General features: G+C 35.1%; 1 protein-coding gene across 1 annotated transcript in view; it reads right to left on the bottom strand.

The window, feature by feature from the left end:
- METTL14 (methyltransferase 14, N6-adenosine-methyltransferase subunit) overlaps positions 1-16,016 on the bottom strand; it is a 30,778-nt gene continuing 14,762 nt past the window's right edge. Inside the window, exons 8-11 of the mRNA XM_049885455.1 lie at positions 13,688-13,780; positions 10,303-10,419; positions 8,410-8,620; positions 1-2,257 (exon numbers count right to left, since the gene is read on the bottom strand). Of these exons, the coding sequence (XP_049741412.1) occupies positions 1,953-2,257; positions 8,410-8,620; positions 10,303-10,419; positions 13,688-13,780 (726 nt within the window). The 3' untranslated portion in view covers positions 1-1,952. The remainder of the gene's footprint in view (positions 2,258-8,409; positions 8,621-10,302; positions 10,420-13,687; positions 13,781-16,016) is intronic.

The following is a 16,016-nucleotide window of genomic DNA, read 5'->3' on the forward strand; positions in this document are numbered from 1 at the left end:
ATTCCTAGATAATTTTTTAAAGATATAAGACATGTAAACACAAAGAAGATCAGAAGTCAGAAGTCGTGATGAGTTTTCATTACAAATCTTTCCTCAATGAATAAATATTCTATTGTAGAAATGATACCTACCCCAGCCTTTACTGAAAGTAAAAGGTAGCAAAGCCAGTGGCAGACAATTCCTCCTCTGTTAACTTAAAGGTAATATTACACTGTCAAAGGGATAAATTCGGGGACTTGCATTCTTTTCCCACCAGCCATTCTTTTATTTGCTCTTTTCTAAATATGTTGGGCAGTGGCTCCCCTCTACTTTCAACCTACAAATAAGCCATTCCTAACTCTCTAGATGATCTGTGGTTCAGATCTCACAAGTGACTAGGCCAGGTAAGCACCAGCAATGTCACCTTCCCTTGGCTCTGCCCAGGGTGTGGAACAAACCGGAGTCCTATGCATGGGACAGTCCTCAGCTGACACTCCTAAGGACCCATCACTGGGCAATGAATGTCCCTCTGTCTTCTTTAATACAGTTCTGATTCTAGATAATTTGTAATTATTGAAGTAAAATCACACATCGTTTGAGCAAGGTATCTAACCAACTGTACTACGTAATATCTGTATCAAGGAACATGTTAGTCAAATGCTATCTGTCAGAAAGTAAAAGCAAGTTATTAAATTTATCAGGCTTTTAAAGGCCTCAATCCTATTCCCAGAATTCAATCTTTATCTTCAAATGCAGTCTTCAGTGGGTGTAATGTAACCATGTCTTAGGTATAATACGGCAGAATGGCCACTACAATGCATCACAGAATAAAACGTTTCATTTGTTAACAACAGTAATTCTACATATAGAAAACAGACTCCCAAACGTCAAAGGTTTAAAAATTTCATTAGAAAAATCATACACAAAATAAAAAATGTATTTATCAAGAATAATATTTCATTCAGCAAATTCATTTAAAACATGAGTTACAGTACAGAAAGAGAAATAAGAGCATAAGGTCTTATACAACTAACAGATCTGCAAAACCAGTTCCTTAAAAACAAACACCCCACCATATGCTTTTAATAAAAGGCAACTGCAGTTCCATTTTCCAAGCTGTGGTCTTGAGGATTTCCTGTAATTGGTTTTACATTAAGTTCTCTCCATACCAAGTTTAAAGATATGTGTCATTTCATCATCACCAAGTACTTTTTTACCTAAAATGTTTAAAGCAAGCACTGGATAACCAAGTGTCTCTGTTATTTTGATAAGGAATATGAAACTGCTTCAAGGTCAATCCAAGTTCAAGTCCACACCAAAATCCTAGCACTGGATATTTGTCCTTGTTAGTTTCATGGGAAGCGTGATTAAGAGTCATCTGTAGCTACTGAGATGATGATGATGAGCTTTTTTTTTTTTTAAGTATGCCAAAATTCTCAATTTTATCTGAATTTTTAAGAGTAAAAAGAAGTCTACCTCTTTTTATTGTTTCATCAAGAAAACATTACATCTCTGGCAGAAGCTTACCATCTGTCCCAACTCTTCTATCCAGGCTCCCGGCGGCTTCCCACGTGCTGGGACAGCAGTGGCGGGATGCACATTCTCTCACCTTCTGCAGGACTAATATCATGTTACAGATGCAGCCTTTTCACTGTTTACTCCAACTCTTTCTAAAAAGCAAAAGCCTTTGCAATAAATAGGAATAAACTCAAGTCTCTGAAGGTGAAGGCATTTGTGTTCGTTCGGTTCAGTTACATGCACATGACAGAGGGCGGAATCACTCGTTTATCCTGGGAAAAGTAGGCAGCGCCTGTGACAACTGCAAGGGAAGCTGGCTCAGACAGTCCTGCAGCCTAGAGAAACTAAAAGCCAAGTGCGAGCTGGAACTCAGTTCCAAGGTGAGTCTTCCAACTGAAATTCAAAATGAAATAAAGAAGGGAGAGGGCCATTAAAAGGATCAGTGTCTTCAGAAATTATCGAGGTGGAAAGCCACCCCTGTGTGCTCCTCCACGGCCCCCTCTAAAGCCACCTCTTTCGCCTCGGAAGTTGGATCGATTTCTTTCTCGTCCACGGCCAGCAGAAGTTCCACCTCTTCCTCCACCCCTGGGAGCGCCACCTCCCCGATCAGATTTAGATTTGGGAGGAGGCGATTTTGGTCGCAGTCTCTCAATCTCTTCTGTACATCCAGTCAAATAGGAATTAGGAGCGCTGAAGTAGGATGCATATGTTTCTGCATTGTAGTTGCTATTCGTAAGAGTTGGTCCAACTGTAAGCCAGCCTGAAATGGAGGAAAAAAGATTATCCTTTTTTTTCCCCCCCAACTCTCTCTTTTCTTATTGATCCTTAGGGCATATCTCAAATCCCCACTGTATTCTTCAAGATGTCCCCTAGCACACATGCAATACTGATATCTTTTACAGAACTCCTGGCACTTAATCATGCCCATATTTGAATGATTTCATTCATTCATATTCATATATATATATATAATATGTGTAGGAAAAAACAATAGGTAAATCCTACTGTGCCTTTTACATATCACCTACTAACATCCTGATAACTAGAAAAGATTAATGAACACATCTATACTTATGTGGTTGGACTACTGAATACATCAGATTTTTATTTGCTCCCTTCTGGTTTGCTGTTTTCTTGGCATATTTGTGGTGTTCTAGAACACAACACACAAACGAGGGGTAAGAAACAAGAAAATACAAGGATATAATAAAAATAGCTAACAGTGCCAGCTTCATGCTATACTGCCTCTTACATAAATAATACACGCAAATTCTTGGGAAGTAAACTAGTTACAGAGTTTCTAAGGAACTTTTTTTTATCCCAAATTATTCATTGCAACAGTGTTTTATTATAAGCTTCTAAAGGTATTACTTAATAATAAACAGTAAATTTAAAATAGCCTGGCTTCAGGCTGCATTAAACTCCCATAGCTATTTTTAAAAATTTTAAAGCAATGGTAAATAGCATTCCTGAGGTATATGTGGTATAGGGTGTTTTTGTTTGTTTTTTTTTTCCCAAACCAGCTACAAAAGATCTCTTTAAAATTTAAAAAATCAAAGCTGTCATTCAGATAACTAAGATATGTCTGACCCAAGCCACGGTCTTTTCAATCACCTCATATGCATATGAAAGTTGTACAGTGAAAAAGGAAGACGGAAGAATTGATACATTCAAACTATAGTGTTGGGGAAGAATACTGAATAAACAAATATTGAAGAATATCTGAAGAATACTCAAGAACAAATAAGTCTTAGAAGAAATACATCCAGAATGTTCCTCAGAAGCAAGGATGGCAAGACTTCCACTTGTTTACTTCAGACACCTCGTCAGCAAAGACGAATCACTAGAAAAGGACATTATATTTGGTAGCGGGCCAATGAAAATGAGGTAAAGCCTCAATGAGATGAGTTAACACAGTGGCCAAGACAATGGACTCAAACATACCAACAGTCATTAAAATGGCACAGGGCTGGGCAATATTTTGTTCTGTTATATATAAGGTCACCATGAATCGGAGCTGACTCAACAGCAACTAACAACAAAAAAATATATGATACAACTTAGATGACCTCCTTGAGGAAGAAGTCTGTTTGAGGACTTAACCCAACTCGACCTCTCTCAATTGTCCCTACTATTATTTTATGTAGTTAACCCCGAAAGGACCTATAATTTCCAAGCAGATTTTCCTTCCTATGTTTTATTGTACGGCACACTAAAACATTTTTTTGAAGAATAGGCAACAATGAAGAATTGGATGATAATTTCAAAGCAAAAAATAAAATGTGTATTTACTAAGATTCATTTAACTGGTACAGATACAGATAGGAGAATATCCTCTATGAAAAGTATAATTTATAATCTAAAGTAGGTAAGGCAGCCATAGCTAAATAGAGAACTTCACTGAAAACTGAGTATTAATTGTAACTAAAAATTGCCAGCAAGCAAAATCTTCAGTTTACTTGCTTCCTATGTTTATATCTACAACTACACTTAACAACTAGCTCTTCTCTCAACTGTTTAGGTTCTTCTACTCATGTTTAAAGAAAACACCTTTAATAAAATCATTCAAATAATGCTATGAGGCCATCAAAAAGATTATAATCATTTAAAATGTTGAAAAATATTTGACACAATATTGAGTAAAAATACAAAATGGTGACTATAATAATACAAAAATTTGTATGTACAGCAACTTGAAAGTATTATGTACAATATGAAAATGATTCTCGGTGGCAGTGAGATTATGAATCTTTTTCCCTCTTCAAAATTCTTTAATGTTGTTACAATGACTCTTCAATTATTATAAGATTAGCATCTGTTTGATGTTTGCGTTTACTCTTTGGCTAGTCTTAGTTTTGTTTTTCCTTTACGTTTTCTGCTTCCTTAAAACAGCACTTGACACTGGACATTGTTCCCAGATTCAGCAGCTATTTGGGGGCAGGACAGGTTAATGATGGAAGAGAAAAATCTGTTCTTTATTTATTCAAACACTAGAGCCGTATCTTAATATTCAATATATACGGACAGCTATGCTTCCTGAGCAAACACATTCCTCCAGCTGAGCACTTAGAGACGTTCCTTTCCTGTAAGTCAGAGGAGATGAACACTTGTTTGCCACAGGCGCTGCTGTCAAAATATTTTCATTATGGGGAAAGAGTGAAATCATCCACGGCACTTCCAATCAAGATGTTCATGTGTGTTTGTAAAGGAAGTCTAAGCAGCTCGAAGTTCATTCTGTAGCTGTATACACACTATGTATATAATAACACACTGCATGAATACATGGACATTGAGGAAAACTGGTTTGAAAAAAATAAGGGAAGTATAAAGTTTAAATAATTGCATTCCCACCTTTTAAAAACCAATACACTCCTTCAATTTAAGCTTTAATAATTCAATGTTACATGCTGCTACAATCTCTAGAATAACCTCCAAAGAAACAATGAAAGAACATTTAATTAACAAGCTAATAATCCAAAAACGAAACTTGCTGCCGTTGAGTTGATTCCGACCCACAGTGACCCTGTAGGACAGAGCGGAACTACCCCATACTGTTTCCAAGGAGTGGCTGATGGATTCGAACTGCTGACCTTTTGGTTAGCAGCCACTGCTCTTAACCGCTACCAACAAACTAATAGGAAGGAAAAATGGAATAATAAAAGAATACTTAATTTATCCAAAAAAGATAAGAGAAAAAGGAACAGAGAATAGGTGATACCAATGTATAGAATACAGTAAGATGGTAATTTTACTGTTTACTATATATCAGGAATTGCATTATATATAGACGGACTAAATGTTCCAATTAAAAGATACAGGTTGTCAGACTGGATGAAAAAGCAATCACTAATTTTTCACAGACACCTCTTAAATGTAAGAGTGTAGAAAGATTGAAAGTAAAAGGAGGGAAATAATATGCTATGCAAACACAAACCAGACGAAAGCTGAAATAGTTCTAGTAATATAAGATCAAGTAGACTTCAAAGCTAAAATCATTGGATAAAGAAGGATATTTCATAATATTAAGTAAATCTAATTTCTAGCATCACCAGTGAACTTATTCAACTAGGTTAAGAAGAAATAATATCAACAAAGCTGGAACCCTGGTGGTGCACTGGTTAAGAGCTCAGTTGTTCACCAAAAGGTTGGCAGTTTGAATCCGCTAGCTGCTCCTTGGAAACCCTACAGGGCAGTTCTACTCTGCCCTGTAGTGTCACTATCAGTTGGAATCAACTCAACAGCAGTGTATTTGGTTTGGTCTGGTTTTTTGCACAAAGTTTCCAAAGCAGAGTTTTATAAGGTCCAAGTCCAAAAAAAAAAAAACAAAAGCCAGATACAGATACAAAAACCTGACATTGATATTATAAGAATTAAAAATCACAGATTAGTCTTTCTCAGTAATACAGATGAAACAGTCTGAAGCACAATACTAGAAAACAAAATCATGGACTATATAAAACGATAACACATCACAATCAAGTTAGGTTTATTTAAGAAATCTTTGACAGGTTTAACATTTGAAAATCAATCCATGTAGTTCACCACATTAGCAGAATAAAGGCAAAAACACATTTGGCTATCTATATCAGGGGCTGGCAAACTACAGCCTACAAGCCAAATCTAGCTCACCACCTGTTTTTACAAAGTTTCACTGGAATACAGCCTCACTCATTGGTTTATGTATTGTCGATGAATGCTTTCAAATCACTGTAATGGCAAAATTGCACAGTATGGCTGGCAAGCTAAAATGTTGAATATGTGGCCCTTTATAGAATAACTCTGCCAATCCCTGATCTAAATAGATGCAGAAAAAACATTTGATAAAACTCAACCTCTACTCACAATTTAAAAACAAAACAAAACTCAAAAAACTGTTAAGAAAGCTAAGACTGAAAGTTGTTAGTTGCTGTCAAACAGATTCAAGACTAAAAAGGAACTTCTTTATTCTGATAAAAGGCAATATAATCTACAGTAAACGTCATGCTTAATAGAGAAATGCAGAGAACAAGACTGAGGCAACAATACTTGCCATCACCACTTGTATTCATCACTGTATTGGATCCTAGCCAGTGCAACAAGGCAAAAAAAAGCAGCAAAAGGACTAAAGATGGGAAAGGAAAAAAATAAAACGCTTTTTTTTGTTGTTGCTGGCAGCTGGCATGATTATACAGATATGGGGAAAAAAAAGAATTAACAATCAGAATTAATAAGTGATTTTAGCAAGGTCATTATTTTTAGAAATCCTAAAGTTAAGCTATAGCATTTTAAGTCAGGAGAGTGGGTTATCTTTGGGCAGAGAAAGATAAGAAAAGGGCATAAGGGGTGCTGGGAATGTTTTATTTCTTAAACTGGAATGGTAGCTACACAGATGTGCTATGCTCACTTTGTGATACTTTGTTGAGCTATACACATAGGATTGATTTATTTTTTTAGCATGAATTTTGGCAAATTGCCATGAGAAATAATATTTACTTTTAAATATAGTGAACACTTTCCGTAAAGCCAAATTACAGACTATACATTTCATATACAAAAAAAAGTCTTTGTAAAGTGACTTCAGTTTTATTACTTTACGTAATTTTATGAAGGTCTCTATGTGGTGCAAACAGTTTGCATTCAGCTGCTAACCTAAAGGTTGGAAGATCAAACCCATCCAGCAGTACTGTGGAAGAAAAGGCCCAGCATTCTGTATCCATTAAAATTACAGTGAAGAAAAACTCTATGGAGCATTTATACTCTATAACACATGGGGTCACCATGAGTCGAATCTGACTCGATGGCAACTAACAACAAGAAGTTTCTGTAGCAGAAATATTCTCAAGTTTCTGTATTAATCCAAGCACACCTACAAAGAAACAGCTGACAGGGAGGAGGTCAGAGAGAATTCTGTTGTACATACACGTTACGGAACTTCAAAGATTACTCTTTTTAGAATGAACATCAGAGTTTCTTATAAATTCTCATTTTGAGGATCAATTATTCTACTATAACTTCAACTTTTCTTACTATCTTTTTATAAAATGTAGACTGCTTAAAAAAAGAAAGATTCTGGATCTTTCCATCTTTAAATTGTATTTCTTACATGGTAAGACCAAAAACATCAATTTTTGCTCTTTTGTTATACTGACTGATGCAATATGCAGTATTCTACACTTACTTTTATAGTTTCTGAGAAAGTATACGAAATGTACTATAATTTCAACACTACTTTATAAATCAAAGCTGTGCCAATGAAAGAAAATCCTATTCCATAATAGCCTAATTCTTTTCTCATTTTTTTCAAAATAGTAAATTTCCATTATACCAATTTAATAAAGTTAAAATTCTGTAAAGACAATACATGAAAACAATCCAAGTTTTTCAGCTCTTAACAAAACCAAGATACTCAACTGCATTTCACAACTAGATGGTTACTTTCTGTAGGATTGTTCTATCATCCATTTATGCATTCCTTCATTCAGTACAGTCCTTACTGAGTAATCTAAATGCTGGGCATAAAAGTGAGTAAGACAGTCTTTGCCTTCCGTGAGACTGCATGCTAGAGAGACTGACTATAAACATGTGCCCAGATGAATCTATAATCCAGATAGTGGTAAGCGCTATGAAGAAAAATAAAAAATAAGGGGAACGAGTGATGGGAGGATGGGAGTGGAGTGGGAAATTGGCTAGTTTACCCAGGGTTGTGAGAAAACGCCTGTCCGAGAAGTGGACATCTGAGCAGGTATCGGAATGAAAAGGAGAGAGAACCACGGAAGAGCACTGAGGCAAGAATGAGCTTGGCATATCTGAAGTACAGCAAGAAGGGGAGTCAAACACATCACAGGGCTTTTATTTTCAACAGCACTTTGCCCTATTTCTTGACACCCTTTTCCCAAGGAACCACAAAGATTTTCTTTTTAAGTGAGGTCCTACCTGGTCGAATTGTACTATCTCTTCCAAAGAGATGAAGCCGTCTTCTACCAAGACAAAAATGTTCGATTATATGAAAAATTTCTACAGGTTTTTCTATATTGCCAATTTCAGGTTCTTCTGTGATAATTAAGTCAATGTCAACATTAGCATGAATGAAGTCTCCGTCTGTGCTACGCTTAACAGTTCCTTTGATCCCCATAAGGCAGTGTTCCTAAATAACAATAAGAGCAGAGCAATTAATCTCTTTTCACAGTCTTATTTCATAACATTTTACATTACTGATGTGCTCAATTCCAAAACAACCCTTATTTCTTTGAATCTCTGAAATATAGTTCTATGGGTAAAAACAGAATAAGAAAGCCTGGATCTCTGGATGAGGGAAGATTGCCAGAGGGCCTAGGAATGAGAGTATTAAAATTGAGCTGTCAGATTTCAGAACTGAGTCAGCAGTTTTCCCCTGTAACTTGTAAATAACTTATTTTTTACCAGTTCTGGAAACATGGCTCTTGGCCTTGGAATCTTGACATGATGCTTTATTAGGCCGTGTATAATCCAAAATCAAAATGATATACTGAGGCCCATTGCCACTGAGTCAATTCTTAATCCTAGTGACCCCACAGGACAGAGTAGAACTGCCCCATAAGGTTAGCAGATTGCATCTTTCTCCCATGGAGCAACCAGCTGCTGGGTTTGAACTGCCGACCTTTCAAACAGCAGCTGAGTACTTAACCACTGCACCACCAGAGCTTCTTGATATATGAGAGGGGGCATCAAACACAGATACAGACGTAAAATGCTCAACAGAAGTAGATGTAAAAAGGTAAAAAATCAAATAATTTTCTGTTTTGTTTGTTTTTTATTAAATCTAGATTTCTGGGAGGAGGGGAGTAAGGCAGAAGGTTAAATAAATCTAATGTCTCACCTGACTACATGAACCACTAGGACAAGAGTAGTTTTGGTTCCCTTCTGTTATGGATTAAATTATTTTCCCCAAATATGTGTGGTAAATCCTAAGGTCTACGCCTGTGGTTAAAATCCCATTTGGGAGTGGGTTGTTTTGTTATGTTAATGAGACAGGATTAGTGTAGAGTGTGTCTTGAATCAATCCCTTTTGAGATATAAAAGGGACTAAACAAGTGAAAGAAGCAGATATGGGGAAAGAGAGATGCCAAGCCACCTGAAGATCACCCAGGAGCAGACGCTCAAAGAAACAAGGACCTTCCTCCACAGGCAACAGAGAGAAAAAACCTTCTCCCAGAGCCAGTGCTCTGAACTTGGACTTCTTCCCTCCCAAACTGTGAGAAAATAAATCTGTTTGTTAAAGCCATCTACTTGTATTTCTGTTATAGCCCCACTAGATAACTAAGACACCTTCAACAGAATTTACTGGTCCAAGAAAGGTTTTATAAGAAAGACTCTCCCACCTGCGGCTTCCTAATGAGTGGGAGACTGAAGGACTAAAACTGTTCAAGCCTGATACTAGCAGAGGCTCTCAGGGCTTCTTGTGTAGGTCCTCAGGGTTATGGAGTAGCAAAGAGGAGAAGGGAAGGGGCGAGAAATATGTCTCTAAGCTAGCTATCAGTCTTACTGACATCTCTTCTTCTTGGGCCTAAAGAAAGGGAAAAAATCTGTGTATCAGAGGTACCAAAAGTCTACGTCTGACTTAGGATTACAGTAGTTTAAGATGTGCAGGAATATATATTCCTCTCTCTAGCACAGTGGAGGCTTATCTACCATAGTGAATAAAACATTTTAATATTAATTCAGATATATTCCTGTAATGCTTAATGACATTACAGAAAAGGACCTTTCCAGCAAAATTAATTGAAGGGTACAGTAATTTGGGAAAGCTTGAGAGAAATGATAAAAATAAAGAAAATAAAATAGTAATACCTTTGTTCGCTGAAAGACAGCCTTTGGATCTAAAGTTTTAGTCTTCCCAGGATTGTTTTTATTGGTTTTAATCCAACATATATCTTCACATCTTCTGTAACCCCACTTACGTAAACACTAGAAGTGAAAGAATTAGAAAAAAAAAAAATTCCTTAACTTAAAGTAACCAAAAAAAAAAAAAAACCAAAACCCGGTGCCACAATACTTAAAATAATCAACCAATATTAAAAAACTGTCCAGATGTTTGAGATACTAAATTCCAAGGTAGCAATGTAGTTTTGTTTTAGTGCAAAAATAGAAAAGAAATGTCAGTCTTGAAAAATACAACAATTATACAGAAAATGATATATATCTTTTGGATATTAATAAACCAAAAAAAAAAAAAACAAACCCACTGCCATCGAGTCAATTCTGACTCATACTGGACCAATACATACGGTTAAGTATCAAAATGAAAAGAGTACATAATGCTCCAATTAAAGAATTGTCATCAACAGAAGCTGGGTTTTAATTTTTTAAATTATTTTAACAGCTCTATTGAAATATATCTGGAGCCCTTGTGGTGAAATGGTTAAGAGATTGGAGGCTAACCAGAAGGTCAGCAGTTCAAATCCACCAGCTGCTCTTTGGAAACACTATAGGGCAGTTCTACTCTGTCCAGTCGGGTCACTATGAGTGGGAATCTACTCAAAGGCAACGGGTTTCGGTTTACTGAGACATCATATATGAATATATCACATATCATATAATTTATCCATTTAAAAATATACAATTCAATGACCTTTAGTATATTCACCAAGTTGTGCACCCATCATCACAATTTTTAGAACATTTCCACTGCTTGCAAAAGAAACCCTGCACCTCTTGGCCATCAGCCCCACTCCCACCACAGACAACCACTAATCCACTTCCGTCTCTATAAATTTGCCTACGTGGATATTTCATATAAATGGAATCATGCAATGTATGGTCCTTTGTGACTGGGTTTTAAACATAAGAAAACACATAAAAAAAAAAAACAACACAGTGCTATCGAAAACACACAGCCCCTCTATAGTCCTAAAATAATCCCAAAGATAACTTGATTCCTCGATTTTACATCCTTTGACAAGATAAATGCTGTTGAAATATTTCTGATAACTCCTTTTTAAATGAGACAGTCCTATAAAATTTTCCCTTTATATTAAATACTACCAACTTGAAAAAATTCAGACTATTGTTACGTGTATCTCTTTACTAAACAAACAAAAAAAAACCCAGTGCCGTCGAGTCGATTCCGACTAGAGACATATTTTATTGGGTAAAACTTTTATCTTTATATAACTTAGAAAATACAGAGATTTGAACCTTAACATTCCATTATATTTATTATTATTTGGTGCCGTCAAGTCGCTTCCAACTCATAGTGACCCTATACACTACAAAACGAAATGCTGCCCAGTCCTGTGCCATACTCACAATTGTTGCTATGTTTGAGCCCATTGCTGCAGCCACTGTGTCAATCCATTTCCTTGAGGGTCTTCCTCTCTTTCACTGACCCTCTACTTTACCAAACATGATTTTTTTTTTTAGCATTCTAGAATCTGTTATATATAAACAGGTGACATACACTAGGTAACACACTCTTCTCCTTGAAATGGCATTTTTGAGGGCTTATGGCTAACTATAGGGAGTAAAACCATGAATAATGCATTATCCTTACCTTCAGTCGATTTTACAGTAAGGTACAAGGAAATAAAGTGCAGAATAATATTGATGGGGCTATAATCAAGTGTGAAGAATGGTACAGTAGAGCATACAATATATGCATTTTTCAGGAATGCTCTTATTGTGTAAAGTGAGATGCATCTTAAAATGAAACTTAGATTTTTATTTTAAAATTTCAAAGATCAATATTGCTATCTGTTCCTGTTTCACACTGGATGTTCATTAAACATCATTCAGGCCTAAATTTTACTGGCCATAATGCACTAATTTGGAGCCCTGGTGGTGCAGTGGCAGTTCAAATCCACCAGCTGCTACTTGGAAACACTATGTGGCAGTTCTATTCTGTCCTGTAGGGTCACTGTAAGTTGGAATCCACTCAACAGCAATAGGTTTTGAATGTACTAATTTACAAAAAAATCATATATCTCGTGCTAAATAATTTTTGTAATTTTTCTTTTTATCAAAATCTGCTTTCACCAATATGATAAACTGCATAAACAAATAAGAAAAAAACCTCTTAATCATTTTCAACCTAATTTAGGGGGTGGGAGGAAAGACCAAAATATAGACTTTAGAACTAAAAAAAGTAAGTATCAATACACATATAAATACATACAGTGTATTTCCTTCTCTCTACTTCTTAACTTTTCCACAGCTCCTTAGGAGCCTTCACCAAAAGAACAGAGACACCCTAGTAGAGTACAGCAGGCACAGGTCAGAGGCTTACCTTGGAGTTAATAAATGACAGAAGCAATGATGCGATCTAACTATCTCAAACTCGTTATTTATACATAAAATATGTAGTGACTGTACAATGTCACAATTTGAGCACAATTGCAATATAATCCTACTTAATTATATCTCACATAATCCTAAATTCTTCACCTTTCAAATGGACACCTGCCAAATCAGCATGATTAAATGAGGTCATTTGTTGTATAACACAGAACACATTCTAAAAATGGAAAGTATCATCCAATAAGAGGTGAGGAAACTGAGAACCACAAGAATAAGCACCTTCTTGCCCAAAATCTGACTTGTCAACAGCAAAACCGAGATCAAAAACTAAAGATTCCTGACAACTAACCATAATGCTCCCATTATTCTTGGACAAAACAGCATATGTTGTTTTGTTTCCATTTAGAAATCCAAAACACTTCAATCAAAAAAAAAAAAAAAAGAAAGAAAGAAAAGCTATGAAATATATTTAAATACAAGGTACCTAAAATAGTTGAGGTGTTACAACTTCTTTTTCTCATTCATTCATTCAAACTATAATGTGTTTCAGATGCTCTGTTACTTCTTCAATTTATTTTGGCTCCCATTTGGAATTCATGAGTCAATCCTACCCAGAAGAATACCTTTTAGCTACTTACAATGGGCAGTAAATGATACTAAGTAGCTCCTTTATGATCTGCAATTTCAAGTTTCAAATTTCTAAACTGTTCTCTTCCTGTGGTTACAAACAAATCCATTTTGAAAGAGCTGCATTCATCCCTAGTGCTAGTTAACCAATACCTTCCAAACATCCTCTTCTGAATAGATTTTCTTTCTAGATATTTTACAGTTATTTAAGAAACAAAACAAAATGGTATTAACCTACAAACTTATGCAACATAAGATTACGTTTTTTTCCTATGAATTTAAAAATCCACTTAAAGAAAAAAAAAAATCTTACCACTCTTCCAAGGTCCAAACCCTCCCCGGAACCACACCAGAGGAAAATAAATGATCGAGGTGCTGCAATCTCATCAATTTCTAACTTCATAATCTAGAAAAAACCAACACAATACCGCATAAAGTCTTTTGTTACCCATTCATTCTGAATCCAAAAAAACCTTCATTATAATTTATTAGGATCCTCAGTATATGTGTTCTTCAAATATGCTCACTTTAATTAGGATTCTTCAAATATTCTCACTTTAATTACCCACCAAAAAACCTAGGATTCTTCAAATATGCTCACTTTAATTAGGAAATATAATGGAAAATAAATTTTATCCTTAAAGTTTCTTGATTCTAGCGGTGCTTTCATCTACTATATCCAAACAACACACATGCACACACGTATACATATATATACATACAGTCGCTCTAATATGGAGTTTATAGGAAAACATTCATAGAATTATGAAATTTTATAGGAAAGCTTAAGAGATATTCAAAAGCAACTTACTACTATTTACAAAAAAAAGAATAAGATGAAATGACCCCAAAGTTACAGTGACATTAAGATGAAACATGGCAGTGTTTATTCTAGATAAAATAAGTCAATGTGCACATTTTATTAAAGTAACTATTGAAGTCTGCAATACAAAAAAAGTGATCTATAATTTTGTTTGCCTTGTATGTGTTGAATGTGTCACATTTAAAAGAAGTTATTCAATAATTACCTTTCGAAATTTTGGAAATACCACATTTTCCTACAAATAACTGCAGAAACAACCATTTTACATGACATTCTTTTCTTTTTTTCCTAGTTTCTTTAAAAGTTAAGTTTCAGAGATCATGGTTCAGGCAAGAATTTATTAGTTTCATTTATTAAGAAAATTTTAACTTCTACTTAGATAACAGATACATGTTAAGTTATAATCATATCTCTAATGTACGTGGGCAGAAACAAAGTATTTGATAGTAATAATGAAAATAACTACAATATTTATAAACCTATTCAGCTTTACACTTATGACTTTTTCTTAAGTCTTCAGATTTCTCTGTTCATCTAATATTTTCATAGTATGCTAATCATCATTTTATCAACTATAAGAATATGAACATATGTATGAATGTACATATGTATATATTCCTACACACATTTGTGATATAGCTAAGACGAGTGGTGGCATGCATCAGAGAAGAGCAATAAGCAAATCAATTATTCTCTACTGCAATTCTAAAAGTTAAGTGTTGGTATTTTAAATAAGTGCTTATGTCTTTAACCAAAACACACTGCCCACCACTGACTCTGTGAAAAATAATACACGTAAAACCCAAATACTTTTCTTATTTATTTATTATATTAACTACACTGACACTTTGTTTTGGTAGTATCATATAAAGGAGTCCTAGCAACACAATGATTAAGCACTCAACTGCTAACTGAAAAGCTGGCAATTCAAACCCACCAGCCACTCCTCAAGAGAAAAGACCTGATGATCTACTCCTATAAAGATATCAGCCTAGGAAACCCAACGGGGCAGTTCTACTCTGTCCTACAGGGCTGCTATGAATCAGAATTAACTCTACAGCACACAACAACAACCAGCCAGAGCTTAAGTTCACTGAAATTAAACTTAAATCAAGGGTTTGCCTATAAAATGGAAATTCCTTTATTTCAAAAACTCTCTTAGTTTGCTTGTTATATATAACTGAAGCACTTGTGCCTTTACTGATCAAACCTCACAAACAGACTGGCCGTAGAAAATAAAGTTCCACCTAACTACTAATGAAAGACATAATGAGATTCACTTTTATAAATTTTCTTTTCTTTTGGCCAAACTGACAAAGATTTTTAATATTAATAGTCAATATTAATGAGGAGATTGTAAACCTGACATTCTTCAACACTCCTAGAAGAAATGTTTTTTCTTTAATAATTTATTTTTGTTGTTGAGGAAATGTAAATTTATATAACCTATCTGGAAAGCTTCTCAGCGATAAACATCATTAGGTCTTTAACTTTAAGCCTTGTGAATACCATATTCTGTACATTTTTGTGAATTTTCAACATTAAGCACAGGTTACATTTAAAATCAGGAAATAAGAAAAATTTTTTAAAGCAATAAAAACATAAAGGCACAAGGGATACAGAAGCCCATAGGAAAAGCTTCATGGAGGAGGAATTAGAGGTTACTCTTGAAAAGCAAATATTTTTATTATTAACAGTAATTATCATTAACTCAGAAAGGACATACAAGGATCCAAAGCCATTTCCTATGAAACACTAGTTTCAGTCTTTTTCTGTCTCTACCTCTCTTCTGCACACGACACTCCTAATTACTCTCTCC

The sequence above is a fragment of the Elephas maximus genome, chromosome 5, assembly GCF_024166365.1.
Source record: "Elephas maximus indicus isolate mEleMax1 chromosome 5, mEleMax1 primary haplotype, whole genome shotgun sequence".
Classification (NCBI taxonomy): domain Eukaryota; kingdom Metazoa; phylum Chordata; class Mammalia; order Proboscidea; family Elephantidae; genus Elephas; species Elephas maximus.